At 44.6% G+C, this 21,862-nt stretch overlaps 1 protein-coding gene across 2 annotated transcripts in view; it reads right to left on the minus strand.

Moving 5' to 3' along the window:
* Window positions 1–3,091: 3,091 nt before the first annotated feature.
* The window catches only part of BEGAIN (brain enriched guanylate kinase associated), a 182,460-nt gene continuing 163,689 nt past the window's right edge, over window positions 3,092–21,862 (minus strand). Inside the window, exons 5-7 of one of the 2 annotated variants that reach the window (XM_027849270.1) lie at window positions 12,014–12,121; window positions 8,607–8,690; window positions 3,092–5,037 (exon numbers count right to left, since the gene is read on the minus strand). In XM_027849270.1, the coding sequence (XP_027705071.1) occupies window positions 3,652–5,037; window positions 8,607–8,690; window positions 12,014–12,121 (1,578 nt within the window). In that variant the 3' untranslated portion in view covers window positions 3,092–3,651. The remainder of the gene's footprint in view (window positions 5,038–8,606; window positions 8,691–12,013; window positions 12,122–21,862) is intronic. The other variant, XM_027849271.1, reaches the window with a different exon arrangement.

Raw genomic sequence — 21,862 nt, forward strand, 5'->3', positions numbered from 1 at the left:
TATTATTATTGTTTAATATCTATGGGATATTGGGTAAGTGTCTTCTCCATCTGGGCTCAGCTTCCTCATTGGTAAAATGGGGACATTGGGTCAGGTGATTGCTAGATCCTTTCCAGCTCTAAATCTTGATTGTATTAATTTACCTAACCAGGTCTCTCAATTTGAAAATTGTTCTTACATTTCTGCTTTGAAGAGAAAGAGTTAAAAAAGAAAACCTAATACATAAATTCAGGCCCTTTAGACATCAGACCAAATGAAACCTTCTCAGAGCAGCCTGATCAGTTTCAGCGGCCAATTTCCAAGAGGCCATTCATTCTTGAGGGATAATAAGGGTCTACAAAAGGGGTTCCATCACCTCTAGTCCTTCAGAATGGTTGCATGAAACCATCCAGAACACCACCAACCACAGTAAGAAATCCATCAGGGCACTTGCTGACTTGGAAGCAATCCTGCTAAGCTGGAAAGCCCTGAATCACAGACCCAGCAATGGATTTGGCGTCTAGAGATCAGCCTAGCTAAGCTCAGAGAGGCTTATCACCAGGTTAGCCATAGAGTGATGAGGAATTTTTTGGCAACATTGACTCATGAAGACCATTTCTTAAAGCTGTAGAAAGAATACAGTCTCCATTGTGGAGAAAAGACTCATGATGACCAAATCACAAACCCTCAGTATTGACATAAGCATATTATATATTATATAGAATAGTAATTTTTTATTGATAATGATACTATAAAACAAGATTAATAGTAATAAGTGCTAGAGTCCATGGTTCAAACAAAAGTGCTACATGATTTCTGAGTTTAGATAAGAAACATTACACAAGTTGCTTAATTTCCCTAGTCCTCAGTTTTCTCACTTGTGAGATGAGGATGTTGGATAAGATCATCTCTAAGGTCCCTTCAAGCTGTACATCTTATGATTCTATGATATATATGGGCTGAGCAGAAGAGGGTGAGTTTCCTGGCGAAAGTGAGATATGCTAAGGCTTGAACAGCAGGAAATCAATCCATCAATAACTTTTTGTTGTTGTTATTGAAGTTGTTTCAATTGTGCTTGACTCTCCATTTCCCCCGTTTGGGGTTTTCTTGGCAAAGATACTGGAGTGGTATTGCTATTTCCTTTTCCAGCTCATTTTATAGATGATGAACTGAGGCAAAGAGGGTTAAATGATTTGCCCAGGGTCACACAGCTAGTAAGTGTCTGAGGCTGGATTGGAACTCAGGTTCTCCAGACTCTAGAGCCAATGATCTATTCACTGTGCTGCTTAGCATGGTACTAAGAATACAGGTGCAGAGAATAAAATGATCTCTGCTTAAAAAGAACTGGCAGGTTGATGGGGATATGGCTTGTGTTCAGAACAACTGTTCATATAGCCAAGGCATAAAGTTTGCATTTTCCCTCTCCACAAAGCCAGTCAATCCTCCTTGGGCTTCTATGGCCATAAGAACCTAGAGAAGCAGGCAGAGAAACCTGTGACATTCCCAGGAAGTCAAGAGAGAGCAATTTTTCTAGTAATCTAGAGAAGAGGTTGCTGCAGCTGTCTGGCTCAAAACTTTCCTGTCCCAACTGACCCCTGGCTCTGAGGAGGGAAGCTGAACCAGCTATTCAGAGAGAGAAGCATAAAGTATTGGAAAGACTACACTGAGCGTGGCACACAGAATCAGAAGGCTTGGTTTCAGGTCCCAGCTCTACCACTAGCTTTCTGGAAGTCACTGGGCCTGTTTCATCACCTGTGAATAAAGCCTTCCCTGCTTTCCTCCCAGGGATGTAGTGAGGATCAAATGGGGTTGTGTGCAGGGCCATCCCCAGAAATTACATACAGCTTCTACAAATGCAAAGTATTATTAACTATCATCCTTCAAGGGAGAGGCTGGGTCACATGGATGCTCACCTCACTCTATTCTTAAAGCACCACTGTCTGATCCAGTGGGGTCTCTTATGAAATCCGTCTTCAACAATGCCTTTGAAACCCTCAGAGGCCTGGGTCACTGCATTGGAATCAGCCTAGGGGATGAGAGTCATGTTCTCAGGCTCTTTGTAAACCCAAATCAAATGCCACTACCATTGTGGAGTCTTTAATTGATGCCCCAGGGCAGTAATGGCCTTCCTTCTCAGATCTCACTTAGCACTTGATTTACACCTATTTACCAAGCAATAGTGTGTCAAAACCTGTGGTTTTGTTTTATCTTGTCCACGAGGACAGGAACCATGTCTAATCTAAACTTTGGAGTTCCCCCATGGCCAATATGGTAGTCTGCATATTTGTTGTTGTTCAGTAGTTTTCATCATGCTCAACTCTTCATGAGCCCGTTTGGGGTTTTCTTAGCAAAGATACTAGAGTGGTTTGCTATTTCCTTCTTCAGCTTATTTTACAGATGAGAAACTGAGGAAAACAAGATTAAGTGACTTGCCCAAGATCACATAGCTAGTATATGTTTGAGGCCAGATTTGAACTGAGGAAGATGAGTCTTCCTGACGTCAGGACTGGTACTCTATCTACTATCTCTATCTAGGTACCACCTAGCTGCATATAGTAGATGCTTAATAAACAACTACAGAATGAACAAGTCTTTACCCCCTGTACCCCATCTGTGTTCAGAATCCCCATCCCATTCTGCCTTTGGGCTCAGTTTTCTCTCTGCATTCATTGGGAGGTAGCTCTTTCCTGCCCACCCCATTCCACACAGTGGTATCTCTCTTCCCACCTGGTCCTTATTGTTGTTTTTGAGGGGGATAAGTTGGATAGGCCAATGCTAATAATCTTATTTCCCTGGGATAAGCTTTCATGAGGCCAAAAACCAGACACCTCAAACTATGTCCACCAGTTTCTTTTATTAAGTAATGCAAAATACAGTACTAATTGGGACACTGCATGCATCAAGGACGATATAAACGCAAGCCTATGGAAAATAGGTGACAAAGAACACCTCAATTATATTTGAGGTAGTAGACAACTGAGAGTAGGAAAGCAGAAACACAATGGGCTGGGAGAACAAAACACCTGCCTCACTTTGTGCAGTCAGGTTTTACTCAGAAATAGAATATTATGAAAGACCTTGGGGCTTGTCTCTTCTATACTTTTAAAAATAGACTCTCCCCTCCCCCCCTGCCCTGCCCTTTTCAATTCCCTTTCCTTTCAAGTTTTACTCAGGACAGTTCCTGGGATTGCTTTGTTCTGTGGTTTGTGGAAATTTCTATCTCAGGGTGTGTGTGTGTGTGTGTGTGTGTGTGTGTGTGTTTCTCTACCACAGTGGCTCCATCCTTTCCCTCCTAGAGGTAGGCACAAGTGGCCCTCATGCAGAAAAATAAAGGAGATTTTTGTTTGAAAATGCACTCAAAAGGGAAAAGACAGCTCACTGTCCTGAGAGCTGGAGGCTGTGTATTAATAAATACCACTTTTCTTTATAAAAATAGTTTAGATCTATAAAAGGGGGGTTCATCTCATAGGTGGAAAAGATGTTTGTGTGAAAAAAATGCTCTTGGTGCTGCAAACGTTTTATCCCCAGGGGCACATGGGTGGGGGTGGGGAAGAGGAGATAATGTTCTCTCTTTCTCTCTCTCTCTCTCTCTCTCTCTCTGTCTCTTGCTGGACTCTGGTATTTGTGGCCCAAGTGTTCCATGTGTGATCCTTATTGCATTCTGAGGGAGGCTCAGTTGAGGAGGGTCCCGTAGAACTGTGCTTTGGTCAGACTGTCCTTCCGGCTCAGGCCGGTACTCGGAGTCCGTTGGAACTGTTGCTGTTTGCTATGGATGGATGGGTGGAGGCCTGGCTCCTTGGAAGACAGGTGGATTTCTGGGGATGCTTCCATGGAACTTGGCTCCAGAGATCCAGCTGAGCTTGCAGGGCTCACATTGGCATAGCTGCCACCCAGTCTGGGACTTCCCTCAGGGGCAGGGCTTGCCCTGCCATCCCCACACATCTGAACTGTGAGCCTCTCGCTACCTGTCTCACTGGGGGCATAGGCAGGCAGCTGGTCTGGTGGGCGGCCAGGGCTTATGTTCAGACTCATGTTGCTGTCCTCAGGAAGGAAGCAGGAGTCGACCAGCTGGCCCTGGGAGAGATCGTCTCCCTCTGAGAAACTGTCTGCCTTATAGCTCGGGTAGATGGGACTGGCCCGGCTGTCTGCCTTCTTGCCAGGGCTGCCAGTGAAGTACTGCTCAGGGAAGCTGTGGGGGGAGATGCGGCCAGCCTCGGGATAGGAGTAGGCACCGATGTCCTCGACGGTCAGAGGCCGCCACCGGCCTGGCAGCTCCTCGTCAGAGCGGTGGGTACTGCGACTCTCACTGCGAAGCTTCTGGGCCACCAGGGCCTGCTGGGCCTCCAGGGTGGCAGGGAAGCGGAAGGGGTCCCCGGTGTATGGGGACAGCGTCCTGACAAAGGGGGGTGTGACCTGACCCTCTGGGCCTAGCTCCACATGCTGCGGGGCCTGGACTGTGGCAAAGCACGGGCTGCAGGGCCGCTCGTAGGCCGCTGTCGCCTGCCTGTTGAAGATCTCATCCCGGCTATTCAGATAGATCGCCTGTTGAGAAGCTGTCAGAGTGCTGGCCTGGGCATGTTCCTTTTCCTCCGAGGTCACACTGAAGCTGGAGTAGGAGCTTGAGGTGGGCAGAGAGGCCACGTACTCAGGGAAGGCCTCGTGGGAGAAGCTGGAGTGGAAACCGTCCTCCTCAGCTGTGCTTTCAGTGGAGTGCTGGGCCCGGAGAAAGCCCACGTCCTTCACCTGCGTGTCCATGCTTGGCCGGCGGTCCCTCCGGCGTTCCTCGGGGCAGTAGAGGGCTGTGTCGCTGCAGTAGATGTCTGACTTGAACTGGGTCCGAGGGCTGGCTTTCTCGGCCGCCTCCCGGAAGGCCAGGTCCCTGGCGGAGGCATTGGACAGGTGGGAGGACAGGCTGCTGGGGTCAGGCTTGTCCAGGACCTGGGAAATGACGCACGTGGGGATGGTATCAGCAAAGGATGGGTGGCAGAGGGGGGCCGGCAGGCCACAGCCATGTTTTTCCATGTGGAGGCTGACCCGCTCCTGAAAGTCAGATGGCAGCTGGAACACAGGGTGGTGAAGCAGGGAGGGGAGAGAGGGAGAAGATAAGGGTCAAAGTCGGTTTCAACATCCAACCAGGCCAACGTGGCCAAGATACAAACTGCCGGGTAATGCTCATAAAACAGTATGGGGGCATGGTGAGGATCATTCGGCAGTTCTATCTAAAACTGAAAGCCATTGGACACTTCTGGGGTGGCTCTGGAACTAGACCTAGATTTCAAGAAAAATGTTCCTTTCTCCTCCTGTCTCCCTTTCATCCCACTACCACCAGAGGAATCTAACCTTCACCAATAGCATGGAAATATTAAAAAATAAAACAAAAACCCAGAATACTGTTAGACAGGAACATAAATGTCAGGAGTCGGGAGACCTGGGCTCTGCCAGGGACTTGTTGAGACACCTTGTTTCTTCCCTTCTCCGGGTCTTAGTTTTGCCATCTTTAAAATGACAGTGTTGAACTAGATGATCTCTAAGCCCCCTTCCATCATTGATACATTTTCTATGATTCCAAGGTCTGTTTCTAACTCTAACTTCTATTAATGTACAAAATCTAGTCTTTACCTGCAACATGTAGCTTGGTGCTTGTCATACAGATACTTAAGTGCTTTTTATTCATTCATTCATTCACCTTCCCTACTCTTTCTCTGCCCCAATATAGCTAGGGCATCACAGAGCCCTTTAAAGATTCCCCTCTACTCACTGCCCCCAGCTCTTTCCTAGACACACCTCATCCCCCAGCTCTTGGATACCCTGGAGGCCAAACTCTCATCCCATCCCTACTGCCCCTATTCCCCTCCCCCATCACCTCCACCTGAAATAAGGCAGGTAATATTGCTGACACCACAGCCAGGAGCAGGCTCTGCCAGCAGCAATATTAGACACAGCAGCTACAGATGCAACAAAGATTAAAGACAAGTGAAATGAGACTGACGGCCTCACTACCAAAGATGAAATCAAGAGAATTGTGCCTGCAACACCCCAGGTGTGTGCATGTGTGTGTATGTGTGTGTGTGTGTGTGTGTGTGTGTATGTGTGTGTGTGTGTGTGTGTGTGTGTGATGTGGGGTAGGCACCTGCAATCACCACACTACTGTTTGATCTATTTGTCAGTGCTTTATGTGTGCTCTTTCCCAGATGTCCCCAACAGCTTGATTTATCAGAAAGAACACTAGCCTGGTGGTTGTGACATCAGGGGTTTGAATCCAGGCTCTGCTGTGTACTAGCTGGGTGACCCTGAGTAAGTCTTCTATGAACCTCAGGTTCATTATCTGTAAAATGGGCATCACCCTGCCCCACAGGGTTGTTGCTAAGACAGTAGTTTGTCAAGCTGAAAATGTTAAGAGAAGCATGAGCTATTGCTTTTTAATACTTCAAGAATTTGTGATTTCCCTCTCCTGAAACAGAGTGCAATCTATTCATTACCTTATAATTGACAGTTAAAAGTTTGGTCCAAAACTAGTCTTCTGGTGATGAGGGCTAGAGAATAGACCTGTGATATCACTGGTATAGGGAACTCCCAGGTGAAGGAATTCCCTCTGCCAGTGCAGAATAGTACCTTTTCTGCGAGTTACATAGTCTTAAAAGAGTGGCCTGGAGTACTGAGAGGTTAAGAGATTTGCTTAAAGTCACAGAGCCAACAGGATTTGAACCCGAGTCTTCCTGGCTTTGAGGCCAATTCTCTTATCTACTATGTCATGATGTCCCTCCAATGATGATGATAATAACAATGATGAAAAATTTAAAAAGGTGGGATGAATTATGTTGATTACAGCAGCCTATGAAACCATCTAGTAAGGCATGGTGGGGGTTGTGATCTGTGTCAGCAAAGAATGGATGGCAGAGGAAAGGACAATTCTTGAAGTATTAATGCATGTATACATATATGTATACATATGTGTATACACACATTATATATGTATATATATGCACATATATACACACATGCACATATATACACTTACTGTGTGTATATATATATACATACATATACATATATATATATTCTGTTTTTCTGCCTTTATATCTTCAGCCATTTAGCACAATGACTGACACATGGTAGATACTTCATTAATGTTGCCTTGCTTGTTTATTCTCAGAAATTTGATTATGACATTATCAAAAGTGGAGAATTGCTGCTGTAGGGTTTAGTTTGGACTAACAGGTTAGTAGGATAGTAGAGGTGGGCAATAGGAGATGAGAGGGGAAGGGATGGAGGGAGAGGGGGATAGCACAGATGTAGTAGATTGGTGGGAGGGGAATGAGATGACAAGAAGACTGAGGGGAGTGGGATGAGGTAAGGAATGTGTGGCAGAGGTTCCTAGAAGGTGGGTGCATTGAGAGTTAAGTGGGGAGGGAGAGGCCATTGAACAGGACAATCCCACTTTGGTCAAAGTGACTTCCTAATTTTCATGAATCAGGCTACTGATGGCCCCACACTTAGCTGAGGGAAGAAGCAGTGTGAGGGGAGGAAGGCCCAGGGCTTCTTAGAGAGGAGGTACCAGGCTACTCCAGAGAAGCCCTGTTCTTTAGGCCCAGCTCAATCCAAGGAAAATTACTTGGGTGCCATTTTCCTCGACTAGAGGGCCTAAGACCTAAAATAATCAATCCCATTTTTGGTTTGACAACAGCTTAGTATAGAGAGTAGTGAAGCCCTGACTTTGAAGTCAGAAAACATGAGTTCAAATCATGGCTCTATTACTTATGGCTCTATCCTTGGACAACAGACACATCCTGTGTCACTAAAGTCATAGTGGGAGCCTTTTCACCTTGGCAGGTCTTATTAGAGCTCACTAGTTCTAGCCTTCAGGGGCCTAGGAACAACTGCACAGCACAGACTGAGGCATCTGAGGAGCACTTTAATTATTGTGGTTGTTTCTGATAGTCTGTCCCCTCCTAGACCAATGGTACCAAACTCAAACAGAAATGGTACCTGCAGATTACTTAGAAACGACTTAGAAAACTACAAACAAACATTGTCCATGTTGTATTTTTATTTATTTAGTTAAGTATTTCCCAATTACATTTTAATCTGATTTTGGCCACACTCAGCAGTCCATTGTTTGACACATCTGTCCTAGATCATTAATAATGATTCTAATAATGAAACACTTATAATAAAAATAACAAATGGTTACTACTTCAGGATCTGTCTGCCCCAGCCTTGGTTATTTGAGACCAACTGGATTAGGAATTTAATACTCCCAGGTAGAAGGAGGATTTTATAGGAAGCTTGATTTCAGGAGAAGTCTTAGCCCCCTTATAGGACCAATAAAGGTCTTTCAAGAGACCCGGAATTGTACCTGGGGCTTGACTTCCACTGTTTTCCCCTTCTTTAGGTATTGGTGTCAGTTAAGGAAAAGGAGAATCAGGACCCTCAAAGTTTCCCCCATGCCGGGTTATCTGCCCTTAGCCCTCTACCCTGCCCCTTCCATGGCAGCCTGCTCTATCTGAACTCCCCTCTCCTAACCCCCCCACCTCCACCAGATGCCGGGTCTGGCTGGGGTCAGAGCCCAGGGAGGTACCACACAGTGCCCACAGCCCAGGCAAAGGCACAAAGGTTGGTCACGTTACCTCCGACACCGGGTGGGACCTGTCGTAGGTCTTGCTGCACTGAAGCAGCTGAGCGGCTAGATTGCAGTCCTTCCTATAGAGCTCCTAAAAAAACAAGAGAAGGCTGATTGGCACATGGGGCTCAAGATGGCCCACTGTTGGTAGTGACCAATGAGAGTAAGGCTCCTGGGAAGGGAACAGCCCATGGTGGATTTCCTCTGCTCTTGGGCTCAGCACTGGAACTTGGCTTTCCCAGAGTACAGGGGAATTCTTTGTAGTGTGGAAAAAAATGTTTTTTTTTTTTTTAAAGAAAGCAACGTGATTAATAATTGGAAGATTTAACCCAGAAAAAAATACAACTAATTTTGTTTTATACTCATTATGTGAGACCTTGGGCAAGTTCTTCCCCTTCCATGTCTTTATTAATTTTGTTCAATGAAGGAGTTGTGCTAGCTAATGTCTAAGTTTTCTTCGAGCTTTAACATTTTATGTTCTAAAGTCCCTTTGTACTTTTATGAACTCTCAACATTTTATGTTCTAAGATTCCTTTATACTTTGAACTTATATGTTCTAGAGTCCCTTTGCACACTGGACTTATATGTTCTGAAAAGGATTCAGGAGGAATTGTTATCTCATATGATTTAGAACTACAAGGGATCTCAGAGGTCATCTGGTCTAGTCTCATTTTATAGAAGAGGAAACTGAGGCCAAGGGAGGGGAAGTGCCCAAGGTTATACAGAGAGTAAGGAGGAAAACTGGGATTGGAACCCAGGTCCTCTGATGTCAAGTCCAGTGCACTTTCCCACTATACCTCACTGGCTCCCAAAGGATATCCAAATAGGGCAAAGATCAAGAGACCCAGGAGAACCACTGCATTGCAATAACAGTGTATCAAAGACCTAGGGGCAGCTAGGAGAAACAGCAGGAGAAAGGCAAAGAAGTATGTGGGGGGAATAGAGGAGGCAAGAGAACCAGGCTGTTCCAGAAAGCTGACCAAGGGTCAGTTTAGGTATGTCTCCTGGAATCTCTTGTAGGCTGAGACGTGTGCCTTTCTGGTCTCCCTGGGGTTGCGGCATCCCAGTTACTCCCTCTGTAGCACCCAAAGGAACATGTCTCTCCCTGGGTGCCCATGACCTTCTAGGTCAGGCTGGCAGAGTCTGTCCCAGGCTCTCCTCTGCTCAAGTTCAGACAATGGAGGTCTAAATCCTCTGCTTTTAAAGGCCCTGCCATGGGCCATAGAATCAGCATTTCCTCTTCCCTAACTTTGAGATCTCAGACTTACAAAATCACCAATTTGGAAGTGACCTCAGAGATTCTCTCTCCAGTCTAATTTTTGAGGAAAATTCTTCTCTCTAACATCCCTGTGCCACACAAACCCAGCTAGCGGATTCCCAAGAATGAGGTGCTTTCTCCTCTTGGTTCTGGGGGGAGGTGGGATAGAGAATGTGGGTGTTTCCAAATTATTCTGGGTTCTTTCTAAAAATGACTTGAGGAATATGCTCAGCAGAAGCAACATGGGAAGGGAAAAGAGCCAGATGTGTTTGTGTTTCTGTGAGAGGCGACCTCTCCTGTTGTCAGCAGGGTTTAGAAGTGTCATTATTGGGCTGAGTGAAGGGTCACTCCCTATTCCTATCTCATACCATGCCAAGGAAGTCACATCCAAGGACATTGAATTTGGACTTAGATTCAGAAGGCCATGGATTCAAGTCCTGATAATGATATTTACTTGCCATAAATAGTTTTGGATAAGTCAACACCTCTCTGAGTTTCTATTTCTTCCTTTGTAAAATGGATGAAATAATACTTAGACAACCTGCTAGACCTATGCCTGACAGATCTGTTGTGAGGAAAGCATTCCTTACACCAGGAAATGCTATAGAAATATATGAGCTATTATTGTATCTCTATTACTATTATTATTATTATTATTGTATAAAAGTTGACAGATGAGAATATTGGGGAGGAAATAAATAGGGGAAAAACTGACTTTAATATCAACCAGATCTAAGCTGGTGAATCTATATGTAACTATCAGTCTTCTGGGTGCTGGGAAAACAGATGCAAACAGTAGGAACACCAACTATTAAATTTAAAGATAGATTTTAAAAATCTCTGTTGCATGTGCACATAGTTTTGGCTGTTACCCTCACATAGCTGTTTGATGGGCTTGGATGGAGAGCCACCCCTGGCGATGGCTCAGCCCCCCCCCCCCCATAGTTGCTATGGAAGCAAACTCCATCCAAAGCTCATTCCTTATTTCAAGGCTTGATGGTCCCACCATAGTCCAGAGGGCACTGGACTTGGTATGCCAGATTTGACCCTTGGACAATAAGGGCATCCATCAGGCAGCACCATCCCTTGGGAACACTGCCAAGCAGCCACATTGGTGTCTTGAGGTCACCTCACCTATCCCATGTCCCTTTCTCCTCTTCCCTTCTCCCCATGTAGCTGGTAAAACTTGACCTCTTTGCCCACTGTTATCTCCACCCCCACTTCATTCCAAATCTGCTCCTAGATCCTTCATGTACACTTGAATATCAAAACCTGAAAAGAAATTACAACGGGTTCTCTGAATATAGTGTGATATGGTGAAAAGAGCAATGAATCTGGATCCAGAGAACCTAGGTTCAAAGTCACATTTACTCCCTTGGATCTTTGATTCCTTTCTGTAAAACTAGGACTAGATGAGCTCTAAAGTCCCTTCCAGCTCTAACATTCCATGAACTTCCTTCAAATCCTATGAATACAACATGGAGCTTCCCTGCAACAGGGGTCCCAGTCTTCAGTTAAAAGGATGAAACCTTAATGGCAGCTATCTGGGCACCTGCTAGAATGTAGGGAGAGATTTTCTTGGCTATCAGGACGTTGTTGGTGTCCTAGAAATCACTCTGTAGATAGTTAACTGTCCATTCTACCCATGGGCAAGGCCAGCTCTGAATTATGGTAATGACAGTCATTTTGAAGGGGTGGAAGGCTAAGACAGGGCAATCACTTTGCAGTTAGAAAAACCATTCTATCTCAATAAATATTCTTTCTGCTGAACTTGAAACTTTTTTTTCTTTCCTTCACTCTGGGGTCTGTTCCAGGACAACATCCCCCAAAACTAGAATAGCTGTAATGAGAACATTTTCTGCCGTGGCCTAGATGTGCTCTTGGAACTGTGTTGTGAGAGTTAACCCTTTCATGCCCCATGAGCGGTCATGGAACTTCACCAAATGAGAATTTCCTTACTGTTCCTGAGAGTTAGAAACTTCCTCCCACAGCCCAAATCTTGAGCTCCCTTCCCTCAATTTCCTCACCTTGCAAGGACTGGGCAGACTTAGAAAATCAACCATTAAAGAGTGTCTGTGTGTGGGAGGAGTAAATACAATGGATTTCCCCACAGCTACCCTGGGTACCTGGGGAAGGGTTCTCAAATCAATACTTACATTGTCCTCTGACAACTTATCTATTGTCACCTTGGCTTCTAGGAGGTGGTTGTTGAGGGCTACAATCTCATGGCTCAGGGCCCTTTTCTCCTCTTCGTAGTGTTGACCCTGGGCACAGAAAGGGAGCAGTGGTCAGTGGGGTTGCTCCAGGAGAGGGGCTGCTGCTGAGAGCTGCCTCCTGTCTGGGGGGAACCATGAGAGAAAAGTGCTATCTGTGCCCACAGTCTCATTGCTTAGGGGATGAAAATCCCAAGAACATGCTTTCCAAGAGATTGAGGGAACTTTGTGAGATCACCTGGCTCAGTTCCCAGCTGAAATGCAGAATGGTCTAGACGCAGATAAGCAAATTTACCATGTACACAAAGCTAGGAGGGATGGATAACATATTATTAGATGAAATCAGGTTCCAAGAAGTTATGGTCAAGCCAAAACTGGTTAGGGGTAAGAGATGAAATCTCGCAGGTGTACATGTAAGTTCTGAGAAGCAATTGACCCAGTGGATAGAAGGCCATCTCAGTCAAGGTCAACTGGGTTCAACATATACTGGTCAGGTGATTCCCTCCCCCAACTACCTAGGAAACTATCAGATTATAAGTTACAGAACAGTTGATCGTCTGTTTCAATAGAGGGAATTTAATGTACCATTATAATAAGAAAAGTCACACCAGAACATTTCCTCCATGAACCTGGTGTATATAATCTTCCTCAATTGCATATACCACTAGAGGGAGAAATAGACACGTGAAGGGCATACATATGAAGGAACACACACTTAGGAAACACATGTAGCCAGGGCACACAAATAGAGAATACATGTGGCCAATGTGCATAGGTGGAGACTTCGGGATGACAGGCCCAGTATCCTTGTTCTGCTCTGCCGAGAAGTAGTCTCTTCTGGGTGTGGGCATGAAGTCTGGTCTCTTCTGGGCATTGTTTCCTGCTGGGCTCCCAAGGCCCTTACTTGACAGTGCTCTGCTGGTCTGTGGTCACTGCTGGATGCTGCCAAGTATGTTTTCACTGGGGAAATTATTTCCAGATTCTACCTTCAGCTGGACTCAACAGCTGAGATACTGCCTCTTCCCCATAATAGAAACAGTGGGCTCTGCCATCTTTCTTTTAGCTGAAAGTTCAGGCGCTTAAGGTATGCCCCTTTTGGGAAGGTAAAGATCCCACATACTTTGTCAAAACTCTTAGCAGATTGGCTTTTCTCCTTCCACTTGTGAAGAGTCTGTTAGCTCTCAGAGCCATCATTGTAACAGACATTTTTTCTCCCAGAGGACATCCCTCACCACAACCACCAAAACCCAGCTTCCCAGGAACCAAGCTCACAGAACACGGAACAGCTAGCAAGATAGTAGAACCCTCAGATTTTAGTGTATTTTTAAATCCATTTTCCTGCTTACCAAAGATAATATCTCTGTCAGAAACCTCAATGTGACTTGATTTTAGACATTTCTTGTCGCTCCTGACTAATGTCTAATTGCTTACATTGTACATGGTTCAAGGCCCTTTATAGAACTCGGGCTCACGTGACGTCAATTTCTCTTTCTCTGTCTCTGCCCATAGCCCAGAGTAAATAGAACTCTAAATAAATAAAAACTCTAAATAAATCTCTGAAATAAAGCTTACAACTTACAAACAAAGGCTCACAACTAAGGTCTTCCAAAATGTGATCGCCATTCCAGCATATGTATTCAGTGTTCAATATGAGTATTGAGTATGGGGTAGCTTTTATTTCACTCACCACACAAAAATACCTATGATGCTAAGGTCTCAGAGAGGCCCCTAAACTAACAGAGTGCTCAATAGTTCCCTCTCTCATCTCCAGGAAGAGAATTGGGGATGCTTTCAGGGCCATTCAAGCTAGTTCCCCTCTATCTCAGTCTCCCATAATCTCCTCAAGCCTTGGTCATAACCATCCTATGGTTTAGATTCACTGACAAAGTAAACATGCTTTGGAGCTTGCTGAGAAAATAAATCTCTTCTCATTGGATTTGCACTGTATGAATAATGCACTGGCTTTACTCAGAAAGTGGGGGACTCCATGGAAACCAAACAGACTATCATCCTTCTCCAAGGAGTGTGGCTATTTTGTGGGAGTCTTGCAAAGGATTCCACCTGCTGCTGGAAGCATGAATTTATTCCCTCAAAAAAAGTTATTTTTATTAAGACACTGTAGTTCTCACTGCCCTGGCACTCCTACAACCTCTACAGAGTCTTCAGACAATTCTTATTTTCCATCACCATTGAAACGATTTCATTCTTGAGCGTCTGTCATCTGTTCCTAGGTTTTTAATCTGCGGTCCAGAAATCCAAATCTTATTCTCAGGCATCACCTTTTTAGCCAGCTGTTCACTACTTGAATTCATTTTTTCTAGATCTCTTGCCTTTTAAAAAATAGTATTTTATTGTTTCCCAATTATGTGTAAAGACAATTTTAGCATTCATTTTTACAAAATTTTGAGTTCCACATTTTCATCTCTTGCCTTTAATGGGCAATAGTGAGGGGAAAAAAACCAAAACCAAAACAACAACCTGTAGCTCTGTGGTCTTCAGTTTCTTGTCTAAGACTTTGTCATTTTTGGCAATATTTTCTGGGTTCCTTCTGGCAGTGTTATATGTGACCACATGAATCAAAGAAGTGTATACTAGTTAGCCATGTTGGCAAGTCTTAGGAGGGCCTGTTACATCTTGGCCAAGTGTCTTAACTACATAACCTAGGAAAACAATACCTCTGTTGTTATCAGGTTGACATATAGGTACCTCAGTACCTCTAAGCAAGAAGTCCCTAATCATTTTTCACCTTATCACTTCTGTGGTTCTACTCTGTCATTCCTTGGAAGACTAGTAATTCCTTCCTCCATGTCAGTTTCCTCCTCTTCAGGAAGAGCCTCAAATTTATCATGTGAAAGAGAGATCAGACTCACAGAACTGGGTGCTGTGGGTGCAAGTCTGTGGGAGGAAAAGCTTCCTCAAGGTGAAACAGGCTGCTGTGGCAGGCAATTGGCTCCCTGTCTCACTGGAGGTCTTCAAGTTGAAGCCAGATATATTGAGGAAGAGAATTATATTCAGGCATAGTTTGGACAAACAGTCTCTGAGACAACTTCCAACTCTAAGATTCTGTGTGCCAATGATTGGGAAGAGTAATTAAAGGTTTATCACAGCAACTTTGCATTAGAGATCTTGTTTACAGCAATTTACCCTCTCCCAAATGCCAAAGCCACAGGCAATGCTACCGTCTGCACAGCCTGAGCTGGAGAATTTATGAGCATGAAATATACACATTTCTTTCAAAGCTCGGAGGACATAATTTGATAATCAACTTTTGGCCAGAGGGCCCTTTCTGATTTGAATAGAGAGTTCTCTGTTCTTCTGACTGCTGAATTTCCTGTCACAGGAATCATATGCAAACCGCCCCCCCCCCAGAAAAAAACCACACACAAAAAAACCAAAGCTGGAAGTTACCAGACCGTCTAGTTCAAAACTCACTTTACAGAGGAGCCTGAGCCCAAAGAGCCCAGATCAATTGCCTAGGTTCACCCAGAGGATTTTTGTCATAGCCTGGACTTGAATCCCGATCCATTGACTCTTGTCCAGGGCTCCCTCCCCCTGACACTACACTGAAGAGTGGAGAAGCCACATAAGAGGCAGAGATCCTGGAGGTTGCCAGAATGAGTTCTTGTCTTATCAGGGAAATAGAACCTTGGGTCATGGAAGCTCAGTAAAAAAAAAAAAAAAAATCCAACCTCTTCCATCCTCCCCTACCAGGTTCACAGGTCCTAGAGCGGGGAAGGGGGGGACTTTAGAGATCACCCCAACCAATCCCTTCATTTTACAGACAAGGAAAGTGAGGCCCAGAGAAGAAGTTAAATAACTTGTCAGTGGTCATACAGGTGGGAAGCGGCAAAACTAGGATTTAAATTCAGGTCTTCTGACTTTCTTCACTGTACCATAGTTATTTCTTCTAAAGCACCTAAAATTAGAGTCATAGAAATTCAGTTCTGCACTCCTGGTGCCCACGGAGCTGCTCAAATCAATCGTTTTTGTTGTTGTTGCTGAGGATGACCAAATCAGCTAGCAAGTTTGAACTGGGCTTCCTACGGGGCACGTCCCTGTGCTATGTGTGGTAGGAAAGGCTGAGAAGTATTAGACTCTGAAAGGGATCGCATCACTCTTGGGGACTCTTAGGATGGTCCTAAAGACATAGTCATGTCCAGAACATTGTGTCAGGAACTAAGGAGACTTCAGTGTAAATCTTAGCTCCGTGGCTCATACGTGGCTGTAGCCAAGTCACCCCAATTCTTTGGGCCTCATCTTCCTCCTTTGTAAAATGAGAGAGTTGGGCCAGTCCGTTAATGACTACTCTACCAACCAGTGCCTAACACAGTGCTGAACATATAAAAGCAGTTAACAATGACTCTTTTATTCATTTTATTCTACACACATTTATTGTGTGCTTGGCACAATAGGAGATAAAAAAAAGAACAAGGCATGTTTCTCCCCTCAAGGAGCTAAGAGTCTAGCCCATGAGGATAAGGCAGGTACAGGGATAATTACAATACAAAATCAAATATAAGTGCACAAGAGAGGTACAGAGTACTAGGGGTGGGGTTTTCTTCTTCCTTGGTTGGGGTGCCAGGGGTCACTACTTTTTTTTTTAATCTCTGTTTTATTTGTATTTTTTTGTTAAACATTTCCCAATTACATTTTAATCTGGTTCTTGCTGCAGGGGGAATGTTGGGGGCCACATATTCTACTGTCAGAGCTGCTTCTATCTGGATGAGATACTTCTCTGGGGTAGGTAAAATCAGAATAACAAAATGTTACAGGTGGGGGAACATTAGATCATAGATTTAGAGTGGGAAGGGGCCTCAGAGATCACTTAGTGTAATATCTTCCCCATTTTACAGATGAGAAAATTGAAGCCTAAAAAGTAAATTGCTCAAGAGTTCACACAAGCTGAAAGACTCAGAACTAGGATTTAGTACTTTGTCATCTGGCTCCAAATCTAGTCCCCTCTGCTGTTCCCACAAACCCTTCTGTTTGGCACAGGGCAGTTCAGACCTGAGTAGCGCTGGTCCTAAGATGTCCCCAGGGACCTACGAGAAGCAGCCTTGCCTTCAGACTCAGACTCAGCAGAGACTGCTCTGACAACTGGTGCCCTGGTGTTCCCATGGAAACTGAGAAGCATCAGAAGAGAGTAAGGGTGAGTGGGAACCTTGTGTGAGGGAACAGAGGTTCCCAGTGGGGATACCTCTTCTCTGCCTTCGCCTACTGTCTTCAATTTATGGGACCTGCACCACACTGGTCTCCCAGGCCACTGCTGAAAGGAACTATCTGAATTATATGCTTCGGTTCCCTGCCCATCCCTCCTCCTCCTTCTTTCAGAGGCACCAGCATCAAGATAGCCTTCTTTGTTAGAAATGTTCAATCACAATTATAGGTATGTACAGGAATGAACACTGGGAGCCAGAAGGCCAGACTTTATGACTTTAGGTAAACTATTTCCCCTCTCTGGGCATTTCCTTACCTCTAAAATGAGAAAAATTATGCCTACATTATTTACTTCACATTGTAAGGATCAAATGAATTAAGAGATGTAAATCCCTTTGTGGAGTGGGATTATAGTATTCCCGAGTTGGAAGGGATTTTGTGTCCAAAGGGTTTAGTGTAGAACCTGGCATATAATAGGTGCTTAATAAATGCTTGTTGACTTGACCTCAGAGATCATCTAGGACAGCCTTAGAGGTCAATCTAATCCAACCATTCTACAGTTAGGGAAACTGAGGCCCAAGGAGATTAAGTGACCTGCCCAAGGTCACTTAGACCATGAGTTTGAGATGAGGTTTGAACCCATATCCTCTTACTTCAGAGCCAGTCTTATTTCACTGTGCCACACTGCCTCCCTCTCTGACAAGGGGTCATCTACATCTACCCGAAGCCCTCCAGTGATGGGGACCTCACTCTGTTCCAGTTTAGTCAACGTTAGTTTTGTACAGCTCTGATTTTTAGGAAGTTTTTCCTTTTATACTAATCAAAACTCTTTCTCTAAAACTTTCCCCCATGGTTCCTATGTCTGTCCTCCGCAGACAAGCCAAACACATTTAGACCCATTTCCACGTGGCAGACCCTTTAAACAGTCATAAACTTAAAGGGAATGATCATGTCCTCCCTAAGTCTTTCCTTCTATAAGTCAAAACATCTCTAGTTCCTACAACCAATCCTTGTATGTCACGGCTTCCACTTCCCACCCCTTCTTGGTCCAGCTATATTTTGTGAATGTCCTTCCTAAAATGCAGCATCAAGGAAAGAACACAATTTTCCAGATGTAGTTTAGCAATGGAACTCTCTTATTGTCTCTTGCTCTGTGCAGTCTAAAATCGATTTAGTTTGGATCTGGAGGACTCCCTCCTCCCTCACCTTGGCTCCAGTCTCTCCTCTTCCAATCTGCCTTTTACACAGTTTCAAGAGGAATTTTCCCTAAAAAACACTCTTAACTACTTCAATCTTGGCTCAAGAACATATGATAGCTCCCTATGTTCTATCACATCAAGTCTAAATTCTCCTGCCCGGCTTTCAAAGCCTCCTATTATCTGGCACTACCTAACCTCTCCCGATTCCTCTTGCCCTCTTTTTTTGTTTTGTGTTTAATCATATTCCCTCCACACCAGCTGGGCCACTAAGCTTATTCCCACCACCCCACCTTTGCTCATTTGAAATGTCCCCTCCATTTCCCTCCCTTTCCCTTGCCCCTCTGCTTCCCTTTCCTCCTCTCACTTCTCAACTGTCTCTTCTCTTCTCTCCTCTTCTCTCTGTATATCCAAATAGTGCCCAGAGTAGCTGGAGGTAGTTATGTGGTATGATGAATAGAGCACTGGGCCTGGAGTCAGGAAGAACTGAGTTCAAATCCAGCCTCAGACATTTCCTAACTGGGTGACTTTGGGGAAGTCATTTAACATCTTTCTGCCTCAGTTTACTCAACTGTAAAATTGGGATAAAAATAGCATTAACACCATAGAGTTGTCGTGAGGATCAAATGAGATAATATATGTAAAGTGCTTACTTAACACAGGGCCTGGCACAGAGTAGGTACTTAATAAGTGCCTGTTCCCTCCCTTCCTCTTTCCATCCTTCAAGGACTAGCTAAAGTTAAACCACTTCCAAGAATCCCTTTGCAATCACCTCAGCCAGAAGAGAGCTCTCTTTCAACTTCATCTTTCTATAGCACTTACTGTCTGTACCCCACTATCTAGCATTCCATCTATATATAGTATTGTTCTATGTTTCCTGGGTGCCAAACTTGTGAATTCCTGGGTTTGATCCTCCTGTCTTCCCTACAATATAGTCATCTCACACCTAACTGTGTACACAGAGTGTTGTTGTTGTTCAGTTGTTTCAGGCATGTCTGATTCTTCCCAACCCCATTTGGGGTTTCCTAGGCAAAGATACTGGAGTGGTTTGCCATTGCCTTTTCCAGCTCATTTTACAGATGAGGAAACTGAGGCAATCAAGTTTAAGTAACTTGCTCAAGGTCACACATCTAGTAAGTGTCTAAGGCTAGATTTGAATTCAAAGTCTTCCAGGACTCCTGGCTTGCCATGCTATCTGCTGTCACACCTAACACCCCCCTTCCAGGGAGTATCCTGTAAATATTTGTCAAATGACTGACAGATCAATGTGAGAGAAGCTAAAATACTTGGCTTGTCTATGATAAGCTTTGGGGGGAAAGAAATAATCTCACCTAGAAGCAGCTGTCACCACAAAGCCATTGGTGACTTCTTTTCCTGTATGGGGACTCTTGTACTAATGTGTACAGAGCCCAACTGTGTCATATTCTGGAGGACCCAGGAAAAGGTGCTGTAAGGGTTTTGTATGGTCTGTGTATGAGCCTTTTGGGGAGGGAATGTGTGTGTGTGTGTGTGTCTGTGGATATACCTGTGAATCTTGCTCTGTATTTGTATATGTGGGTGAGCATGTGCATTGCTCTGTGAATCCAACTCTCTGTGTAGCTGTCTCTGTGTATGGGAATGTGTAGGTGTGTCTGAGTCTCCCTGGGTATGCCAGTAAGAGAGAGAAAGAGAAGGAGGTGGGAGGAGAGAGGAGGGAGAGAAAAAAGGGAGGAATGGAATGATAGAAGGGAGAGAGGGAGAGAAGAAGGGAGAGGAGTAGAGAGAGACAAAGAAGAGGGAGAGAGAGAAGGAGAGGGAAGGGGAGATAGGAGAGGAGGGAGAGAAAAGAGGAAAGAGAGGAGGGGAAGATAAAGGGAAGGAAAAAAGGATGGAGAGAGGGAAGGAGAAGAGGAGATGGAGGGTGGGAGAAAGAGAAGAGGGAGAGAAGGAAAGGGAAGGGGAGATAGGAGAGGAGGGGTAGATAGCAGGAGAGGGAAGGGAGGGGAGAAAGGAGGAAGAAAAAAAGGAGGGAAGGAGAGAGGGAAGGATAAAAGGGGGAGAAGAGGGAGACAGTGAAGGGAATGAAGTAGAAGGGTAAAGAGAGGAAAAGAGAAGTATGTGTGTGTGTGTGTAGTGGGGGATGCTTGGGGAGGAAGGGCTCTTTATAACTATGCTAGTCAGGGTCACTCTCCCTCTCTTTCTGCCCATCTCAGCTTTTCTTAATGAATGATCCTTTTTAGAAATTACATTTAAAGTTGACAGTTTGTCTAATAACATTAGTTCCCATTTCTTTAGCACTTTGTGGCTTTCACTGGCTTTCCTCACAACTATGAGGTACTACATTGTGAGGTAGGTGGTACAAGTACTGTATTATTATCCCTATTTCCAGATAAAGACTTAGGATGGACAGATTTGCCCAGGAAGACTGACCGGCTAGTAAGGATCAGGACTGAGATCTGAACTTAATCAATAAGTATTTATTAGGTGCTTACTTTGTGCCACAGGTTTCCTGGTTCTAAGGAACCATTGCTATTACCATGCTTGACTTGACAGGACTTGGTAACTGAATTGAGGTGAGTTGGTGGGGCTGGGGGGGCTGGAAGGAGTGGAGTTAATGGGAAAGAGTCAAAGGTGACTCTGAGGAGTCCAGACTAAGTGACTGGGAGGATGGTAGTACCATTGACAAAGAAAGAGAATTAGGACATGGAATCTTTGAGTTTGAGAGCTGGACCTTAGATGCCACCAAGTCTAATTCTTTCATTTTACAAATCGGGAAACTAAAGCCTAAAAAGAGTGAGTACTTTGGTTCAAGATGACACATGGACACCATGACAGAACCAGATGAAGATCACTCACTCCCAAACCAGATTTCCCCCTGCACCCCCCCTACTGCCCTTCAAGCTACTATCTAAGAGAAGAAATCTGAGACTGAGTTCCAGTGCTCCCTCACCTAGAGCAGGTTAGAGATTAAATCACACATCTAACTGTGGAAAAGCTCTGTCTCAGTCCAGGGAAAGAATTTTAGTCACCTCTGAACAAGAAAGAATCATTCTAGGGTCCCTGGAACTACACAGCCCATGTAAGTCAGGCCCTTTTCATCCTTGAGATGCTTAGGAGAACCCTAGGACATGGGGCAGTTAGTGATCTTATTGGGACAATCCTTCGAATATGTGTCAAGAAGCTGAAGACTGTAAGGCTGTGATATGGAAATGTTAGCTCATCACAGTTGGGTCTTCTGAAACAAGAAGGGTGTGCAAGCTGGGAAGAAAAGCTGCCACAGCAACTCATCCTCACAGAGGTGTTTACATAGGGAAAGAGGAAGCTCATTCTGAGACCTTAGGCAGGCTGTTCCCCAAATCTGGGCTACAATTTTTCCAAGGGTAAAAGCACTGGACTAGATGATTTCAAAGGCTCCTCCCAGCTCTGACATTCTATGTTTTATGTTCTAAGGCCCCTTCCT

The sequence above is a fragment of the Vombatus ursinus genome, unplaced genomic scaffold (assembly GCF_900497805.2).
Source record: "Vombatus ursinus unplaced genomic scaffold, bare-nosed wombat genome assembly UNPS02007284.1, whole genome shotgun sequence".
In the NCBI taxonomy this organism is placed as follows: Eukaryota; Metazoa; Chordata; class Mammalia; order Diprotodontia; family Vombatidae; genus Vombatus; species Vombatus ursinus.